Here is a 22,227-nt window from a genome sequence, read left to right as displayed (position 1 = left end):
TGGGTGTACAGATATGTAAATCTTACCTCAGATTAAACAGCTGGTTGAACTCACCCTGAACAATTGTTTGCTCCATTTCAAAGGTATCGTTAAATTCAGATATCTCAAATTTTAATTCGTTTGTATATTTTCCTTCGATATCATTTTGATTGAAACCGTCAGCGTGGTGCACTGTGAACTGACAATCGGACAGGAAGTCTTCCTCGTACTCTGGAATTCTGCAATTTCCTTCGCTATACATTGAAGGAGCATTGTCCAGAATGTTGACTAAATTGCTCACCACAGTAAACGTATTTAAAACGTTACCCTCGATGACAAGAGTTATAGAAGACAATCGATGTGATTCTTGTTCGTAGTCCATACGACTGGTAATTTCAAGATACCAATCGGTGTCCTGAATCAATGCTAGGTGCGTTGGTTTGTTTCCAACCGTGAGATTGTTGCCCTTGTAGTTAATCTTGGCTATCCGAATCGGGGTGTCCATTTCTTCCCACACCGTGATGGTTTGTTCCCGGACATCGTCTAAGTATTCGCCGATGACAACCTTTTCGGGTTCGAGAGATGTGAGATACGGCAAAGTCCATTCCCCTGCAGGTGTAGCAGGGCATCGACACAGGAAGGATAGCAGAATTAATGATATCTGAAAGAAGAAACACAATAGCAATTTTAATGCAAAACAAGTGCGGTTTCAAAATTGTGGTGTGTGGAGGTTTGATGTCGGCGAGATCTATCCCCCCCGGGGGGAGAACCTCTCACTCTAGATCTTCCACAATCATGAAAATCGATGGGAGCCACGCAAGGCGAACCTTTCCGTGTTCATGGATCCCAGGGATGAATACGACGATTTACGAATCCCTTACAATGACTACCTTTATGATCAAGGGGTTCGTATATCATTTCTCTAGGCGGAAATACTGACGCAGCCTTCCCGGAAGTTGAAAGCAGTACCTATGCTGTTAAGGTTAGAAGCCAAATCCACTTCGAAAAGTGGTTAAAATGGAGAAGCTAGACGATGGTTTTGCGGTTCAGATCATCCTTCATTCGGTTCATAACGGGTCAAATGTCGGGATGTGTTCGAGTGTTGAAGAATTGCGTGCAAAACTGGACGTACAAGGTTGTGATGAGGTACATCGTACCTTAAAGAAGGTTGGTAAAGAGAGGACTAACACCTCTCTGCTGGTTCTCATCATTCGCGGAACCTCAAGACCGGAATACACCTATTCGGTTTCTTGAAGTGCCCTTCTCGACCCTACTACCCTTCTCCAATTCAGTGCTTTGACTATTGACAATCTTTTGATCACACAGAAGTCCGCTGTAATGCAAGCTAGGATAATCACCCGATAGTAGAAGATAGGAGGTATGACCTTCCAAAATGTTGAACCAAATGCATCAGTGAACAGCACTGCAACTCCAGCTACCGAACACGTAATGCAGAAAAAAAGGTCAATTACAACTGCACCCACCTGCAGACGAGAAAAAATCTCCAGCAGGAGATCCTCGAAGAGATAAGAGCAATGCGCGTTGAGCTGGATTCTCTTTGGTTCGAGGTATAGACTTTATCGATTAGGAATAATTAATGAAAACCCAACTTAGTATTAGTCGTCGTTTTAGAAGTAGTTAAGATATCGAATCAGTCTTCGGGAAAATACGTTAGACACGCGTTGCTTTTCCGTCATTGTATCATCATGAAAAAAACTAATTAGTCGCTTACCAAGGCGATTTTCAATAGATTTCCTTCCATCTAACGTACTATTCCTCTCCAGTGCGCTCATGGAGATGCAGAGGATTCCTCGGTCTCTTGTAGCAATGAGCGTCGAACAAATTTTCTTCCCCTTAGCCTAATTGACTGTAAGGACGTAGCCGCCGTGGTTATTGATCTTGAAATCAAGAAACTCCGAACCATGTGCGTACAGCGAGAATCTACAAAAAAAAACTCTTGTAACTACTAAAAACTCTTGATGTGCATTCACATAAAAGGAGCGGCCCGATTCCAAAATTACATGACCTTGTTTTCAACAATAATAATTACACGTCGTGACGTAAGCGAAGTTTTACCTAATTTTACGTCATGACGTGTAAAATAATTTCACTTCATTGTCACCTAATTTCGGTTTTAGCAGCAAGGAAAGGGACGCATGTTTTCTTTCATGATCGTCAATTTTTTTTCGCAATTTTCATTTAATCCATCAATGTTATCAGAATTTTTAGTTTTGATAAGCATTTTTTTTTTCTCTTTTATGTTTGGTTGCGCAATATTTTATTTTATTTTGCAGTAGGATAGCCATGTGCGGTATGTCGTTCCTTTCCTTTTGTTTTCCCGATTAAATGGCCGGCGAATTTAAATCCGGTATCAATCGGCCTCCAGCAGGGATTGAATCCAAAAGAGAATGTAACAGTCTCCCACTTGTCATCTCTGTATACATATACGATATGTAGAACACCGTGAGACACTTGTTATGCAAGCTGCCATGATAAAGATCTGATTCGGGAGGCTATACCTCCCCAAGTAACCACCAAGCATTAATTATTGCATGTAATCAATCACAGATCAGCATATTAAATGCGAATTGCATTAGATCAGTTTTAACGATGTACAGATGCATTTATTCATCAACTGTCAAGCAACGATACACTAATTCAACATTACGAATGCAGCGAAGCATTACTTATGTTTTATTTCAACATGTCAAAGTAATGAAGCATTATTTCGGTCGTAAAAGGGCCTTTTTCCACTTTAAGTCAACTTTAATGGCCGTACTATTTGCAAGCATATATAGCTCCATGGTTACTTGGGTCATGATAAATTTCTTTTAAAACGCTCCAAACGCGAAGAGAACTGAATCTGATGATGCATTTCAACTTGTTCTACACAGCTGTGCGGTCTCCAACACGAAATGAGCGAGAACAAAGCGAGAATCATCACTTCTCTGTGGCGTTTATGTTTTTTGCACTTGTATACAAGTTTGATACATTTGTTATCATGACTTGTTATGATTCGGAACAGTTTTGCCTTCCTTTTATCGTTGTTCGTTATCTATTAAGAGCAATTTCTGCAAACCCTGGCCTCTAGCCATCAACACTTGCGCGCATCATTTATCAGCTATTTTCTTCGTACGTGTGACTGCCAAGCATAAACTGCGAAACGGAACACAGGATCCGATGAATATGGTATCTGCATGAAATGTCTGATTCCAATTTGTGTGCTGGAGGAACCTACGTTTAGATAATAATTGAAAATTGACTTACCTTAGTTATTTAACGAGACTGTTAACATTTCGCGGTACGACATTTGGTGGTTTATACCTTTTCGCCGAATGACTTTTGGCGGAATGTACAATTTCGCGGAATATTAATAATAATAGCCTTTGTTCATTCAACATATCCACAATTATAACCTGCGAGGTTTCTAAGCCAAGATACCATTTTTTGCATTCGTTTAACACGAGATTAACACGTTGAAACTTTTATACCTAGAAAGCTAATTTTTTTTTACGATAAATTTCCTAGACCGGGCCAGAAGTTGAACCCAACCAAGTAACATTTTAAGTTGCAGAACGTTCATAAAAATTATAATTTACTGTTCAAGAGTGTTATAAAACCAGCATAAAACCAAAATGTTACTAGGACAGCCTACTTCAGCATAGTCTTGCTTGGAAACCACGCATCTTCCCGCACGGCTAAGGAAGGACTCCCAGAATATGTAGAATTAGTTTCCAAAATTTTAATTGCCCCTTACAAATTCTTTATTATATCTGGCAGACGGGCCAGATATAATGAAGAAGGGATTATCTTCTTTCTTTACTTTGTTGTGGATAGAAATTTTTATGAATAATCCTTTATTTCTTCCTTTCGCCCTTCGCTTTGTACCGGGCAGACGCTACCATTTAAAGAATCACTCATTCTTCGCCTCATACCGGGAATTTCCGTTCTATTAAAGTAGAGTTTTATCAACTCCTTTTGCCTTATACCGGGTAGACGCATACATTCAAAGAAGGCATTATCAACTCATTTCGTCTTATGTCGGGTAGATGCATCCATTTAAAGAAGGCGTTACTCATCCCTTCGACTTATACCGGGTAGATGCGTTCTCTTAAAGAAGGAATTATCAACTCCTTTCGCCTTAGACCGGGCAGATGCATCTATTTAAAGAAGAGGTTACCTTTCCCTTCGCCTTATACCGAGCGGACGAGTTCTCTTTTGGAAGGAATTATCAACTCCTTTCGCTTTCTACCGGGCCGATGCATCCATTTAAAGAAGGCGTTACTCCTCCCTCTACCTTAAACCGGGCAGACGCGTTCTTCCAAAGAAGGCATTATCAACTCCTTTCGCTCTATACCGGGCAGATGCATCCATTTAAAGAAGCCGTTACCCCTCCCGTTACTATGCTGGGTTAAACTTCTGGCTCGGTCGAAGAAATTCATCGATTAAAAATTTTCTCAACTTTTTTGGACATAAAAGTTTCAACGTGTTAATCTCGTGTGATACGAATCCGGAAGATTCGGAACATCCGTAAAAGTGGTCAATTCCAAAGGTTCAATTGAGAGCTTCGCGATTTTTTCGTAGCCATACATACCGGTGAATTGTGTGTGCAATCAATAGTAAAAGTGCCTTGTGATCCCTAAATATTCCCAAAACGGTCCTCCGAAAGATCCAGAACATCCGTAAAAGTGACCAATTTCAAAAGTTCGCCTTTCTGCATTACTTAACTTTCTGGTACATATGACATACGCTATTTATTACATAGAGGCTGTCCCTATACCACGTTGACACCCAGTCAAAGCAAAGTCGTATATGGTGCCACATAAGATGCTAAAGAGGAGGCAATATAGGTGCTTCTACACACAACTTGTACGTACATGGCCTCCACTTTAGCATCTTATGTGGCATCATTAGGGTGGCTCAAAAAACACTTTTTCAAATTTTTTGATGGGCCGCCCTATTATTCGGCTCTATTGGATGCCCTGATGCTCTGGACAAAATTTCAGCCAAATCGGTCATCGTTTGGGCGGTGCTAAACTCGTTAGAGGTTTATATGGAAAAATGTATGCAGAAACATCCAAAAACAGTGCAGTTGGACGGCACAATTTACGATCAAGAACAATGATACTCATTCAGTTCTCGTAGAATTTAATACAGAATAATATGCTGAAAACCGCGAGAAGATTAGAGTTTATTAGGCAAAGATATTAGCATTTTACTGGAGTGTTGTAGGGGTGAATTTATTTCTTTTCAAAGGTAAAAGAAACGAAATTTGCTCAAACCCCACTTCAGATAAATGCTAATAACTTAGCCGGGCAAACTCTAATCTTCTCGCGGTTTTCTGCATAACATTCTGTATTAAATTCTTCAAGATCTGAATGAGTATTATAGTTCTTCATCGTAAGTTGTGCCGTCCAACTGCAATTCACTGTTTTGAATGTTTCTGCATACATTTTTGCATATAAACTTCCAACGAGTTTAGCATCGCCCAAACGTTGACCGATTTGGCTGAAATTTTGTCCAGGGCATCAGAGCATCAAATAGAACCGAATAAGAGGGCGGCCCATCAAAAAAATTGAAAAAAGTTTTTCCCATACTAATTTGAGCCACCCTAGGCATCATATACGACTTTTTGTTGACTGGGCAGTTTTCGGTCAGTTTTAGGTACTTTCTCCCCCAGGTCCACGCTGTTCAGAAACTTATATGATCCGTGGACAATCGACATACTCCTCCTTCCATCCTAAACTGTCCACGTGGTATATGAACAGCCCCATACACAATTCATCGGTATGAATAATAGAGGTTATAGAGGTTACGATCAGCAAATGTAAAACTGATCCATTGTCAATAGCAACAACATTGCCCTCTTTTGCAATTGACAGGACAAACTCGCAACAAACGATTGTCCCAATCTGCAACAGAGAAGTACAGTAAACGTTCGCTGGTTGGGTTTTTTTTCTAGTTGGGGGTTCGCTAATTGGAGCGAAACCCAATTAAAAAGCAGCTAAACGTCAAAATGTGATGTCAAAAACGCGTTGACGTTTTGTTTCCGTGTTTGGTTGGATCAATATTTTCTGGCGCGTAAAATTTTCCTTTGTTCAATGCAAAAAGTAAACAACATTGACGCTTGTCAAAACGCTCCAATTAACGAACGGCATTCGATACTTGGGGTGAGGTCGTGCCTCAATAAGCGAACGATTACTGTACAATGAGAAGTTGCCGGTTCTGACGTTTTTTTTTGAATAAAATTCAATTGGTAGTCCATATTTTGGCATAAAAAACACCATTTATTGACATGATTTCAGTTTTGCCTTTGAAAGATACAAATAATAGCAGTTTTGAATTTGCTCAACAGGATAAGGGAGGTATTTTGGACCACCAGTTCGACGACTCATATTTTGGACCACTGAGTGCAAATTCTTCTTGGTGGTCCAAAATAAGAGCCCCCGTAAGGGTGGCCCAAAATACATCCTTTACCCTACCACACCATATTTGTTGCAGATAAAATTATGGGATTGGGCTAATCATTTTAATACCATTTAGTAATCAGCCAATAGCTCATTCCAGAGACAAAATTTCGAAATGTGTAACACTTATTTTCATTTAGTATATTTATTTAGTGATACATTTCGAAATTTAACCTCTAGAATGAGCTATTGGCTAAATACTAAATGATGATAATGATGATGGTCCCGCCACATACCCCTACAAAGGTTTGAGCTTGACGATTTATCTTAAAGATAATTAATTGAATTTAATTGAACAACATTTTAATCAGATTTGCAAAACAAAACAAAAACGATCTGATTACCATTACAGTAGCCGTTCGATAACTGCAAAACAGTGGCGTAGCCACGGGGGTGGTTTTGGGCATAAAACCCCCCCAGAGACAACATTTTTAGAAGAAATTTTTTTTTTCGAAAAAATAAATGTTCAGAAACCCCCCCCCCCCCCCTTGGACACTGCTGCAAAATGTTTATTTTGCAGTTAACGAATGCCGTTCGATAACTGCAACGCATTCTAGACGTCAAACGGTTGTCAATCGACGTCATATGCAATAAAAGTGCATCTAAATGTGCATCCCAATGCAGCTGTCATCAAGTCTGACATCAGTTTGAAGTTTAGCGGTCCGATAACTCCAAATGCAACTATCGAATTGCAGTTAAAAAGCACTGCAGTTAAATGACTTGCAGTTATCGAACGTCTACTGTACATATATAAATTTCATAACTTTCCATTACTATACAGCAAAAATATGAAATGTGAAAAAACTGTTTATTTCATCTACAGATTCTCATAAGTATCAGTAGTGATGCTTCGAGTTCATAAAAATGCAAAACATGTGATATCTCTCGCACATATTTCAAAAGTTTCACCAAGAATCGTGTTTCATGTTATTACATGTGTAACGTTAGCCACTCGAAAGCATTAATAATAATCTAATAAACTATGTCGTTGTCAACAAAATCAAAACTTGTGTTACCGCTCCGTCGATATCAAAAGTTTCGGTATCAACCGCGGAAACAAAACTCTACTAGTAGCCCATTACTAATCCGCAGAATCATTAAAACAGCTTAAAAAGCGCAAGTCTGTACATAAATTTAAAAACTTTTGTAGACTACACAAGAAAAAAGTCAAATTACAGTTACGTCAATAAATATAAAATCCATCATCATATTCGAGGCGAACGAAATAGTTTATTAGTGCCTTAATTATTAAAAATACAATTGTCCAAACAAAATATCCGTAGGTCAAACTTCGTCATGATAAAATAATTAATGATTTTTAAAAAGTCAACTAAGTAGCTGCTTAAAATACTGTTTTTACGTGTGAAATACAAAGTAGGGGGAAAGACGGCTTTGGCAGGTTTTGTTCTATTATTGGCAGAGGGGATTTTGTCGGCAAAATTTTATGAAATTTGGCCACAATATTCTTTGATATGCAAAGAATGCTTAGGCCAAATTTGAGCCTAGCCAGTCATAAAAAAAACCCCTGCCAATAATAGAACAAAACCTGCCAAAGCCGTCATTCCCCCTATCTTGAATTAAGATAATATCGTTGCACGTTTGATATGTGTAGGCATCGAATTGAAATCATTTATATCTTTAAAAACAAAGAATTTTGTGACGCTCCATGGCAAAAGTTAGGTGTTCTTACATCTTCCGCGTTTCTAGTGTTATATCTATGAATGTCACTTACTCTTTCAATTCGATCACACAAAAACAAAAAAAGATGAGTGAGTGAATCTGAGTGTTATATCTTAACAAACGCATAATCTTACTCTGTAAGCTCTGCAATCTCGATATTTGTGTTTGATTTGCTAAAAACAAAATGGAAGGGCAAAAGTCCAAGTGAGTAGAGATGGTTAATTTGTAACTGTATTTTACTAGCTGTATTAAATTCGTTTTTCAGTCGACATAGGATTCATTGCTTGGCTATTTTCTTGATGACATTGTCAATATGTTGGTCAAATTTCAATTTATCATCAATAATCACGCCAAGATATTTAATTTCCCGTACGCGATCAAGTGTCTCGTCATCAATTTTCACAGAGACATTATCAATTGAACGATTTCGCGAAATAACCAGATACTTTGTTTTACTAATATTCAATTTTAACTGTTTGTACTTCAACCATCAACTTAAAGAATGCAAATCTTCATTCAAGTGTTCAATCGCTTCTTCCAGATTTTAATAATCAAACAAATTAATATCACAATAACGCAAGACCGTCGCATGTCATTAATGTACATAATAAATAAAAGGGGCCCTACACTCAGGCAAATGATCTATCGATTATCATAATACCAGAGCGTTAATGAATAAAGCTTCCAATGAATGATTAAATTTGTTATGATTAAATCATTCAACTCTATGATTAAAGATTATGATTAATGATTTATTCATCTTTGACAGTGATTAATGATTATGATTACCGATTAAATTAATTTTTGACAATGATTAACGATTATGATTAATGAATAAAACGTTTGGAGTATGATTAACGATTACCGATCATGATTAAATGTCGACACAATATGCGTATGATTAATGATTAACGATAGATATGATTAATGATTAATGATAATGAATAATCAAATTAAATGATTTGCATTGTGATCAATAATCAAGTAACCTTTCTACCAAACTGTGTTATTAAAAGGTATAAAAATGTTATGATTATGATTAAAGATTAATGAACAAAAGCGATGTATGCAATGATTAAAATTAATGATTAATTAATGAACTCAAAACAATCATGAATAAGATTAGTGATTAATGATTAAATGTGAAAATCTATGATTAACGATTAGTGATTAATGATTGAATCGTATTTTTTGTATGGTTATGATTAATGAATAATGATTAAATAACCCATTATTCATTAATCATGATTAAATCTATGATTAATCACTAATGCTCTGCATAATACTGCCTTTTGGAAATTTGCCACAAGTTATAAGATTGAAATTCAAAAGGATACATTATGAAAAAAAAATTCATAGTCAATACAAACCATAACAATTTCTTAAGGCACATTTATAAAATCACAGTGATGCATTATGAATATTGTATGCTGGACATTAATCAATCCATAACTCCACCTTATGATTTGCAACAGTAGTACTTGGCAGCCATAATCTCGCCTAATGAAATTCTTAATTCCTATAAAGCATCTTAATTAATTCATAATGCAGGTTTATGATTTCAATATTGCAATTTTTCATATATTAATCAGTTCATAATGTGACATTATAAATTTTTAATTTGAGCTCAATGAAAAAATGTTTCAACTGTGTGAACATGTGCTTCATTTGAAAAGATAATTTTGCAGCTTTTTGGTTCATACATATGCATAATTCATGTAGTTTCAAGTTCTCTTCTCGGCTGTATCGAGGAAATCGAGGGGAAAACAAAAAATAAGTGGTGTCAAACGTGTTCTTAAGTTCCTTCGAATCGTTGATTGCATGATTAAAAGTTACTTCTTCGTCGAATTGAAAATGATTCCATGCACGTATTGGTACAAATATTATTTTTCCATTGAACACTTATGATTGAGAACACTTAAGTTTCGCTTCAGATCCCCTCGATGTTGAAGTCAACCGAACGACTCGAAAAGATTTACAAAATGAGCGAACATGATTCTCTTAACTGAAACGCGTCCCTTCCAATCAGAGTAACATTAAAATTATCATGGTCATTGAAATGTTTTTCATAAGATACATTATGATTTTCTTTAAATTGGCTTTGCACCAAATACCAATAGGTGTCTTATGAAATTCTTTATGTGCAACGAATGAACGACATACGTCCCAACAATGAAATCTGAAGAGCTCAAGATAAAAATCATGAGGGACTTATGTTTCAATAATTTTCACCAATCTCCTAGATTCATAATTTTTGCCTTATGTACAGTCAAATTTCACTCGTTGGGCTATCTTTAGATGGGCTACGATTTAGTTGGGCGTCCGTTAGTTGGGTGTAGCCCATTTAAAACGAAGGTGGACGTCAAATTATGACGGCAGCTCTGAATTTCTATTGTATTCGCTGATTTGACAGATGAAATCTCAGCCCAACTAACGAAAGTCTTTCACTAGATGGGCTTCGAGTTTAGCCCAACGAGCGAAAGTTGACTGTATTTCGTATGTTCAGTTGCCTGAGTGTAATACACTTCCCTGCACGGAAGAAAAAAAGTACCCAAAATTGAGTATTTTTAAACTTACTTTTGAGCTGGGTGCTGCGGATAGAGCCGCTTTTCTGCGCTCAAGCGAGCAGAGGGATATTTTGAAATCACTCTCATAAGCAATTGTTTTGCAGTTTCTTGGCTGTCAAACATTTCCCGCTCTTCGAATTTCTCTTTCCATGCTGCATGAGGGCGCATACATGCGCGAGACTCTACATGGCTTTACGATGGTTTACATACATTCCTGCTCCAATCAGCTTGAATTTCGGAAAATTTCGTAACTAGTGCTATTTAATTGCATTCCTACTAATATTCAACTCGAAATATAATGTGAAAATATTTTTTACAAAAAATATAAAACTCAATCTAATTTTTTTTTCCCAAATAATAACAATACTTCTCAATATAGGATCTGAAACGATCATAACCACAATCTTCAATGTTTGGCTCCGGCACAATAGAAAAGTTTGGCTTCAGTTTGACAACCAAATCGATTCTATTCGCACCACCCAGCTTTTGAGTTATTTTTTCTCTTCTCTTTCATCCACTCTTTCTTTTGTTGTCAAAAACAAAAGAGCCAAACAATCCAACGACGCCAGTTCAATACGGGAAGCCAATTTCGAGTTTTATTACCTGAGGTCGAAATTGAGTGAATTAAACTTACATTTGGGTAAATAAATTTTCCGTTGGGTACTTTTTTAACATGGGAGTAAAGGCTACTTCGACCCTACTTACTCAATTTCGGCTTCCCGTACGGATGTTCGAGGTTGGGTGAATTAAACTCACTATTGGGTAGTTTATTTCTTCCGTGTGTGGTACACCAAGGTCATTCTCCACCGGACATGACACATAATTATTGAAGCAGTCCGTTGGGATCTGTCAGATAAATAGCTTTCAAACCATTTGTATGCAGAACCCGAAATTCCAAAGCGCTTAACAGTTTTCAACAATAAGGGCCGGGAAATTGTCTGAAAAGCGCGCTTGAGATCCAAAAACAGAGCAAAAATAGCATCTTTACGCTACATATTTTATTTCCATTTTGATAATACCAAGTTCAATGTAGTTTCACAGGAATGACTTTCTCTGTAACCTGATTGTTCCGGTATTAACAAGTCATTACTGATAAGAAAATTATTTTGAGCTTTTTAGTGGAATGTTTTCACCTGTCATAAGACGAGTTTATACAATCCCATTGAATTCCACCATTGGTGGTGAAATTCAATGGGATTGTATAAACTCGTCTTATGACAGGTGAAGTCATTACTATTTAAATATGTAATTAGCTGGCCTTTAACTACAAGTTCTAATTTTTTTTTCTAATGTGTGCAACATGTTGATGGGACGAAACTCTTGGGCTTTAATCGTTCCACCAACTTTTTGTATTGGAATCAGTAGTGATTCCTTCCAAACATGCGGCACGTGCCCAGCAAGTTGTGTCCAATGACATGAAAGCAATCTTGAATAACTCTAGCATTAACATTATCAACACCAGCCGTTTTACCTAAAGAAAATCAAATGTTTCTAAGTTCTTCAAAAGTAACTGGGTGAAAACAATCAAATCGACAGTTAATATTTATTGGCTGTTTTATTTCATCAGGCTCATCCACTGACTCGATAGATAAAACACTATCGACGAAATAATTGTTGAATTTAGATGCAATTTCTTGTTCTTACTGTACTAATGTGCTATTAAAAGTTATAGACCGCGGTTTGCAACTACTAGGGTTCAATAATGATTTCAATATTTTCCATAACTCTTTTGCTGTTGTTTTGATGCTGATAAATTTTCCTCTGAATATACTCGCAATGAGTACGTGTCAAAGATTGCGAATATTTGGTCCGCTAGTTCTACGAAACTTTTTATACAATTTATTTCTTTTACGTTTCAGGCGCAAAAGATCTAAATTATACCAGCTGTTAGAATTATGCAAAGTTACTGCAAACTTCTGTTCTACTAATTGATTGGTACAGCTTTTAAAACGTTCATTAGAACAGCTGATCTTTCATTTATGTTACCGGAATTTTCTTGAAAATCCACGTTTCTTTCGACAAGACCCGAAATTGCTTGTTTAGAGTATTTTCTCCAGCACTTCAATTTAATTAAATTACTATCATTACTGATATTGTCGGTAACATTAACGGCTAGCGTTTCATGATCGGTTACTTTTAAATCATTACTCGCTTCGCTAGTTGCAGAATCAAAATTTGTATACACATGATCAATCAAAGTTCTACTGTGCTGGGAAATACGCGTATAAGAATTTACTTTTTGTTTTAAATTTTAAATGGAATCATCACACCAATTGATATTAAAATCACTAGCAATTACATTTAATTTACTAGGATCTATAAATGACTCAAACCAGTTTTCCAAAATCTCAATATAACGCTGGTTACTTGCACTGGGAGAGTGATATAAAACACCATAATTACCCATCTTCATGCCACGTACAACTGCAATGCCTAAGAACCAGTTTCCATCACAAACTTCGTTTAATTGAAGCTTGAACTGAACTGATTCTTTGACATAAATAGCAACACTGCCAGTGTGTCTAGAATGTGATAAACAAGCAGCTATACTGAATACGGAATGCTATACTGATCAATTGCTTCAATGTCGACTATATGAGTTTCAGATAAAACACTAAAAATGGACGTTTATCTTCTACGATCTTACGTAATGCAACGTAGTTTGTATAAAAAAACCCACAATATTCAAATAAAAAATATTGAATCTGCTCACATTTCTACTAGAACTTGGTTGCTATTAATTGAAACGTAAGCTGCTCTTTTTCCGTTCAACTAATCGCTTATAAACACTACACTCAGTACTGAAGGCACTGTGGTTCAAGTCCAATTTCAATTTACGTTCGGAATTTATTTTTATACAATTTGTATACAATTGACACATTTCAATACAGTTGACGTGCATTCGGATGTCTTGTGACGATCGCTGCACTTTGAGCACGCAATGCTATTTTTGCAATCCGTACTAATGTGCTCATGTGCAGATGGCGGACGGTACGTGGAGGAGGCGAATGAACCACGAGTTGCATCAGCTGTTGGGAGAACCATCCATCGTTCACACCGCGAAAATCGGAAGACTGCGGTGGGCCGGGCACATAGCCAGAATGTCGGACAGTAATCCGGTGAAAATGGTTCTCGACAACGATCCGACGGGAACAAGAAGGCGAGGTGCACAGCGGGCAAGGTGGATCGATCAGGTGGAGGACGATTTGCGGACCCTCCGCAGACTGCGTGGTTGGCGAAGTGCAGCCATGCAGCATTATAGTGATAAAGAAATGATTAGTTCAATCCTTGTTAACCCTTAAACTTCCGGGACGAATCTTGACAACTTAAAACAGCTCGTTCTCGATCAATTCTCAATTAAAATGCAAGCGGTCTCAACTGTGATCAAGGGAATAGTATTTCCAGAAAGTAGACGGGTAAAAAATGGCACGGCAAATGCTGGGTAAAGCGTACCATTATACCTGAAGGAATAGAATAGACCCCATTTCGTGGTTCTTAGTCTCTTACCCAGCAACTCCTATCCCTACCTCCTCGTGGCGCTGACCGGGATACGAGCAACCTTAGGAAACTTCGGGTAGCCAACCCCGGTGGGAATTAAGGCCGTATGCTGACAGAGAACGGGGTTTGCTCCTCTCCGGACGTGCAAATCTTACTGGGCGTCTGTTCTCCATTTCAGGATCGGCTCACAACAGCGTCTGTTTTCCATGTTAGGGCGGCTAATCATCGTCCGAGTGCCAGCGAGGGACTCTAAAGTGAAACTGTGCACCATGATCCACCGGGAATAAGGAGGAATGGTCCTCCGGAAATTTAGGGGTTTGGTGTCAGGCCATGCAAGCCAGCCTTCAAAAAAACATAAGCAACGAACAATCAACAAGAGAGTACGAACCGGAACCATCGGCAAGACCACTGCGACGAAAAGGAACTACCGATAGGGAACTCGGTTCGTGGAACTGCGAATCTCTCAACTTCGTCGGGAGCACACGCATACTCGCCGATGTGCTCAAGGACCGTGGATTCCGCATCGTAGCGCTGCAGGAGGTTTGTTGGAAGGGATAAATGGTGCGAACGCTTAGAGGTAATCATGCCATCTACCAGAGCTGCGGCAACACACACGAGCTGGGAACAGCTTTCATAGTGATGATTGATGTGCAAAGGCGCGTGATCGGGTGGTGGCCGATCAATGAAAGAATGTGCAGGTTGAGGATCAAAGGCCGGTTCTTCAACTTCAGCATAATCAACGTCCATAGCCCACACTCCGGAAGCACTGATGATGATAAGGATGCGTTCTACGCGCAGCTGGAACGAGGAAGCTGCCCAAGCCACGACGTCAAAATCCTCATAGGAGATTTGAACGCTCAGGTTGGCCAAGAGGAGGAGTTTATACCGACTATTGGGAAGTTCAGCCCACACCGGCTGAGCATCGCCGCCTCCAAGAATATGGCCATTCGCAGCATCTACTTCCATCACAGCCTCCCGTATCGGTACACCTGGAGATCACCACTGCAAACAGAATCACAAATCGACCACGTTCTGATTGATGGACGGCACTTCTCCGACATTATCGACGTCAGGACATATCGTGGCGCTAACATCGACTCTGACCACTATCTGGTGATGGTTAAACTGCGCCCAAAACTATCCGTCATCAACTATGTTCGGTACCGACAACCACCGGTCGCGGAAGGGGTTATATGCCCCATCTACAAGAAAGGCGACAAGCTTCGTTGACGGCCGCTCGACAACGGACCAGATCTTTACTGTACGGCATATCCTTCAAAAATGTCGTGAATACCAGGTCCTAACGCACCATATGTTCATTGTTTTCATGGCGGCATACGACAGTATAGACCGCGTAGAGCTATGGAAAATTATGGACGAGAACAGCTTCCCTGGGAACCTTACCAGACTGATCAAAGCATCGATGGATGGTGTGCAAAACTGTGTGAAGATTTCGGGTTAACACTCCAGTTCCTTCTAATCATGCCGGGGACTAAGACAAGGTGATGGACTTTCGTGCCTGTTGTTCAACATTGCGCTAGAAGGTGTCATGCGGAGAGCCGGGTGTAATAGCCGGGGTACGATTTTCAATAGATCCAGTCAATTTATTTGTTTCGCGGATGACATGGACATTTTCGGCCGAACATTTGCAAAGGTGGCAGAACTGTACACCCACCTGGAACGTGAAGCAACAAAAGTTGGATTGGTGGTAAATGAGTCGAAGACAAAGAACATGATTTTAGGCGGAACCGAGCGTGACAGGTCCCGCCTGGGATGCAGTGTTACGATTGACGGGGATACCTTCGAGGTGGTCGAGGAATTCATCTACCTTAGATCCTTGCTAACGACTTATAACAATGTTAGTTGTGAAATACGAAGGCGCATCATCTGTGGAAGTCGGGCTTACTACGGGCTCCAGAAGAAACTGCGGTCAAAAATATTCGCCACCGCACCAAATGTGTTATGTACAAGACGCTAATAAGATCGGTTGTCCTCTACGGACAATGCTCGAGGAGGACTTGCAAGCACTCGGAGTATTCGAGAGACGGGTGCCTAGGACCATCTTTGGCGGCGTACAAGAAGACGGTGTATGGCGGCGAAGAATGAACCACGAGCTCGCCCAGCTCTACGGCGAACCCAGTATCCACAAGGTAGCTAAAGGCGGAAGTGTAGATCGCATGTTTTGAGCTCCAGGACGTTTTTGGAGTGCCACAAAGGCCTGTAGTAGTTTGTAAAAGCAATGATTGAAATCCTATCGGCTCAATGGACCTGCTGGGATATTTAGCAATTCACTGATACATCATTCAGGGATTTGTTGATCGGGTAGATCGCAGGTTTTGAACTTCAGGACATTTTGGAGAACCAGAAAGGTGTAGTAGTTTGTAAAAGTAATGAGTGAAATCATATCGGCTCAATGGACCTGCTGGGATGTTTGGCGTTGCACGTATACATCGTTCAGGGCTTGGTTGATCGGGTAGATCGCATCTTTTGAACTCCAGGATGTTTTGGAGACCCTGAAATAGGTTAGGTTATATCAAAACTCGATAATTTTATGTAGTATGATCACATAGATATTTTTGGACATGTTCACAGCTTTGGACCAAGATTTTTTTATATATAACCTGTACATAAAAAAAATCTTGCTTTGGACATTTTGTTTCTAGACATATTTTCTGATGTATTCGAGGATATGAGCTCTAGAACAGTTTGGACGGCCTAGGAAGTCCGGAAAAAATATTTCAACACCTTGTTTAGTTCTTTATATACTAGTTTTGGCAGGACCTAGCGGAAAAACCCAAATCTGTACGTTAAATCCATGTACAAAAAAAATCGTCCTGAAAGGGTTAAACGTGTATTTCTCGATGACGACGACGTTAAAAAATTCTTGAAGAACATAATCAAACTACACCATGTGTTATCCATAATTATCAATAGTAAACTTCCAATTTATGTTACTTTTAGTGCTTTTTGGTACTGTAGGTACCTGGTTGGATAAAAGCAAGGACGAACTATCTACGCTGTTGGATGTGTGGTGCTTAGCTACGAAACGTTGCAACATGAGTCCTGTCGTCACGCGAAATCAACAACAAGTCAGTACCTAGAACACGTCACTTTTGTTTCGAAAGACACGATCCCTCTGAATCGTCCGCAAAAGGGACTCATTAATAAAGGTACATCTTAGGAAATATGTATGTCTCGGCAGCATAGAACCTTCAATACTTTGGAAAAGATTGGAAGAAAGTGTCAAAGCTTGTCGCTTGTACTAAATCTAATGAAGAACGTGTGCAAGAAGGTGGGCCAGCTAGCATACAATCATCAGATAACAAAAATTAAGAATTTAAACCTGTTGTTAAAAAACCTAGTAAAAGTATTTCTATTAAAAAATAAATTTTCCAATATTGTCATGTCATGTTTGTTTATACTAGTTCAGGTTGAACGTTAACATTATTTTAATAAATATTTTCATTTAAAAAACAATGCATTTCTGATCTGAATATAAAGATATTCATTCTCTTGTGAATGAAAACTTACCAAAATTTTGCTTCTCTTCCAATCCATGACGATTTTTTTTCCATGCAGATTTTCGGTATCCAAATTTTCTTCTAACTTTTAATAGATAACACCTCTCGCTTCTGTTGGTGGCTTTCTGGTTTTGATGGATGTTCATACACAAACAAGCTGTTGATATTCTATAACCATGAGCACTTTTAATTCTTCTTATATCATGGTTTGCCTTTCCCATACAACAAATTGTACCGAAAGGCGATTATTTCACTCCAAAAACGATCTTCATTTGATTCTTATTCTTATAGCTACGTTGCCAAGAAATTCAAATTATCTACCTTCGCAGGAGAACAATGTAGCGCACATCATCGCACAGATGAAGACATGTCAAATTAGATTAACTGATTTGCTATCATTTCAATCAACAGATTTATAACGGGAAATTTCCTTATTACTCATTAAATACTTCATTGACGAAGAATGCGAGCTAAGTCAGCTACCCCAATTTATTCTTATCGCTGATTTTGTCTGGACACTTTAACTCTTCCCCTGTATTGAGTGAATAGTTCAATCAAATGCCAAACTGGTCACGTTTTGTTATCTTCCGTTACTTTCAGCGACCGCTATCAGATTCACTTGAACATGTTTTCGGTATATTGAGAAAGTTCTGCGAGTTTTAGTTTGGCCAAGTGGCTGCTATTTTTATTCACACAAGGAATCGATAAATGCTTCTGGCAGGCTCCAATTTTTTACAATTTTTTTCAGGGCACCTTTTGCTTTGTTCAGTAACTTGAAGTAAAACGGATCCTGCAGTTTCGGTTCATTTCTCTCATACTTCATTATTAGTCACCATTAGTTTACAAGCAGTCTTTTCATCTGAATAATCTTCAGCTACGTTGTCAATGAATAAATATTTATTATACACTCTTGCATAAAAGCGTTCATAGTATGTACTACGTACTGCCACTTAACTACATTTCTTTAATCTAATTTGAATTGGTTTATTCGGAGAGAGAACATGCTAAAATTGGAACAACATACTGATATGTTGTCGATTTGGTTGTTCAGGGGTGCCTAAATTGATTCAGAAATGATTGCCCAAGCACAGAGAAAAAGACGTCTCACTTAACACAAGTTCCATCGTTCACCTTTTTCAACGGTAGATTCAATTTTTTATAGGTGGTCGAACGGCCACCGATGGGCCTTCTGTAGATTTTGCTTGTGTTCGACGTTTGCTCCCTACCGCCATCTGGTTGCCGATGGTCCAATCACAGTGTATTTAGTATTGGGCGATAATGTTTCCGTGACGATGATTTTGATTACTTTTTGTTCTAAGTGAGACGTCTGTTTCTCTGTGGCCCAAGTGTTAATTTTCTCACTGTAATCTATGAATTTATTGCTCTAATATTCCGCATTACTCATTCAATATATAAACTACGTTGAATGCTTTCAAAGTCAGCTTGTCCAATTCATTTTTATCGCTGATAAGATTAGATCTTATCTAGGCAATTCAACCCTTTGTTCTGTATCGAGTGAATAGTCCAATCAAATGTGAAACTGATCAATGTATGTTATCTTCCGCCACTTTCGAGTACAACCAAATTCACTTGTACATACATCTTTTCAGTATATTGTGCAACTTTGATGAGTTGAAGATTGCCAAGAAGCTATTATGTTTACATGGAGATTGGCCAGAAATTTTCGGCAGCTTATTGCGTTTTGGTACACTTTTCAAAAAACCCGTAATTTCATCGTTCAGGCAGCATTGGAGATTCTCGTGTACACCTGAATGGTTAGGAATCTTTTTACATCTTTAAGTTAGGAGTATTTTATATCTTTCTATTTGTTTCACCAAATTAGCAAATCTAAGGTTTTATTAATTCTGTTCACACCGTTTTTAGAAGATTCACACTACCCGACTATGTACTATCGATCACTCCGGCCGCAAAAAGCAGTTATCCATCAATCAAAAAACAAGCGCCGCGGTCACTTGAAAGAATTTGTCCAACACGACAGACTACCGACGGGAAGATGACAGTTCTGATGTCACTGCGTGCAAAACTAGTAGAAATCGATCCGAGATAGATTCCGATTCGGCTGTCGCCCGTAGACTGAAGCTTGGCCCGTTCAATCTGAGTTGGTTGTCTCCGTAATCAGCAATATAGTGGGCTCGTATCTATTGATTGATAAATTCTCCTGTTTGATTGCCTGCAGTCCGAGAGGTACTCGGTGATAAGGTGCGAACAGTGGTTGAACTACTGCGGCTGGGGACTCGCTAAAGATACGAGTCCATTCGTCATTCTGTTTACGCATTTTGCACCTCTTCAAATTATTACGAGTTTCTTTTAGTTTGCCGACCTTAACTTAAAATAGGCGCATGGTAGTTACGGCTTGGAAAGTTTAAACCAGAACGCGAATCGTACTCGTTATCTCCTGATTGGTACTCTATTGGCAATAGACTCGCAAGGAATATAAAATGACGACCGAGCATCCATTTAGCACAATTCAGTCACTCAAGTTGATTGATTAGTGATGAGTAATTTGAGCTCAACGCTGGATTGCCATGTTCCCTATGACTACATGAACTGGTTTATTCTTTTTTTTCAGGTTTGTTTATTTGGTAGGCTCAGGCGTGTATAACACTTTACGGAGCCATTGTTCATTGTGATATATACAATCAATATCATTTTATTATACGGTTAGTAAGAGGGGGGTAGAAGCCAACGTACTCGTGGTGACTCGAGGTTAGTTTACAATGTTCAAGGACGGACGGGGCTAAGGATTTGGGATCAGGAAATTTCAGCTTCTCATCCGGGCATTTGGCGTCAGGGACGATGTGGCGTGTCGTCGTGCTCGAGGAATGGTTCGACTGGGAGCATCTTCCGGATGGCAAGAGCTATGGAGCTCTACGGAACAAAAAGGTAGAGATTGAACAAAAAAAAAACTTTAAAGAAAGAAAAAAAAACAAAATATTAGATTTTGATGTCAGAAGTACAAAGAAAACTATAAATGGCCTGCATATAGACAACATCACGATCTCCCAAAACACCTCGAACTTCCCTGAAGGGTTGTTTACCTCGGGCCACAAGGGTATCCAATAATTGCTCTCTGGAGGCGTCATTTTCCGAGCAGGACCAAACTACGTGATCGATGTCATTATAATCGGCTCCGCACCTACATAAGTTGCTATCGACGGGTCCGCGACGTTAGGCATAAGGACATTAGGCATAAGGACGATAGGCATAAGTACGTTAGGCATAATGGACGTTAGGCATAACGGACGTTAGGCATAATGTACGTTAGGCATAATGGACGATTGGCATAATTCTGCCTTCTGTATGTACTAGGCTGTTATTTGGGTCATTTTATGCCTAACGTCTATTATGCCTAACGTACATTATGCCTAACGTCCGTTATGCCTAACGTACATTATGCCTAACGTACTTATGCCTAACGTCTTTATGCCTAACGTACTTATGCCTAACGGGGTATACCCGCTATCGACAAGGTTAATTCTGTACAGATGTGCGTTTAGTGAATAGTGATTAGACATAAATCTCGACATCATGCGAATGAAGCCTCGACTTAAGTCCTCACCTCTGATACCACCACCGATACCCACCATAGCCACCGTCCAAGTTCGTTGTGTGTCCAATTTCTTTGCCAACTTTGAAGAGTACTCGGACGGACTAATGGGAAAAACTCGTTGCTCGAGTATTGTCTATCATAAACCTCACCCTCCTGTGAGCTCACCTTTGCCAGCGAGTCCGCCTTCTCATTGCCGTAGATTGAGCAGTGAGATGAGACCCAAACAAAGGTAATCTTGAATGATCTTTTGACCAAAACACGCATCTGCTCTCTTATGTTTGTAAGAAAGTGAGATGCGTGATTAACAGGTTTCATCGACCGGAGTGCCTCGATACACACTTAGAATATTTAACAGTATACGGTAATTTTTACCGAACTTTCAACAGCTGAACGTTCGGTAATCTGTACGGTAATTGAAACAATTACAAATCTTTCGGTATTTTTGTTTTGTGATGACCTGTAAAAAAGTACCGTACAGTTCGGTAATCCAAAAAGAAACATTACCGAACGTTTCGGTACTTTTTTTTGTTTTGAATAAAAATATGATTGTTTAATGATTTCAGTTGTCATCGAATGAAAAAAATATGATTATGGTTACAAAACATTACTTTTATTATGTTTTCTGCAAATAAATCGAGTGATTAATTAAATGTTATAGGAACCACATACAACTGGTTAACAAGAATCACGAGTCAAAGACGGCCTACACACTTAAATCGAGAATTTCAGCTCGGTAATATTATTAACTGATTTTATTCGGTAAAAGAAAAATTGAACCGAGAGCTCAGTTAATTGATAAGCTTTTACTGATTTCTGCATTCATTTTTACAGCTGTCTCAGTAGTTCAAAACAGAATACTGAGTTCCGGTAATAAGCATTACCGACCTACTCTGTTTTAAGAAAATGTTCTGCGCTTGTCAAAAAATAAGCCGATCTCTCAGTAA

At 38.8% G+C, this 22,227-nt stretch overlaps 1 protein-coding gene across 6 annotated transcripts in view; it reads right to left on the bottom strand.

Moving 5' to 3' along the window:
* LOC134227976 (cadherin-23-like) overlaps window positions 1-19,792 on the bottom strand; it is a 117,560-nt gene extending 97,768 nt beyond the window's left edge. The window contains exons 1-3 of one of the 6 annotated variants that reach the window (XM_062709712.1): window positions 19,588-19,792; window positions 17,723-17,880; window positions 27-640 (exon numbers count right to left, since the gene is read on the bottom strand). In XM_062709712.1, the coding sequence (XP_062565696.1) occupies window positions 27-640; window positions 17,723-17,749 (641 nt within the window). In that variant the 5' untranslated portion in view covers window positions 17,750-17,880; window positions 19,588-19,792. Of the gene's footprint in view, window positions 1-26; window positions 641-17,722; window positions 17,881-18,033; window positions 18,389-19,587 lie in introns of those variants that run through there. The other 5 variants (XM_062709705.1, XM_062709720.1, XM_062709749.1 and 2 more) reach the window with 5 other exon arrangements.
* Between the last annotated feature and the right edge of the window lie 2,435 nt (window positions 19,793-22,227).

Source organism: Armigeres subalbatus, chromosome 1 (assembly GCF_024139115.2).
Source record: "Armigeres subalbatus isolate Guangzhou_Male chromosome 1, GZ_Asu_2, whole genome shotgun sequence".
Classification (NCBI taxonomy): domain Eukaryota; kingdom Metazoa; phylum Arthropoda; class Insecta; order Diptera; family Culicidae; genus Armigeres; species Armigeres subalbatus.
This window is presented reverse-complemented; position numbering and strand designations above follow the sequence as displayed.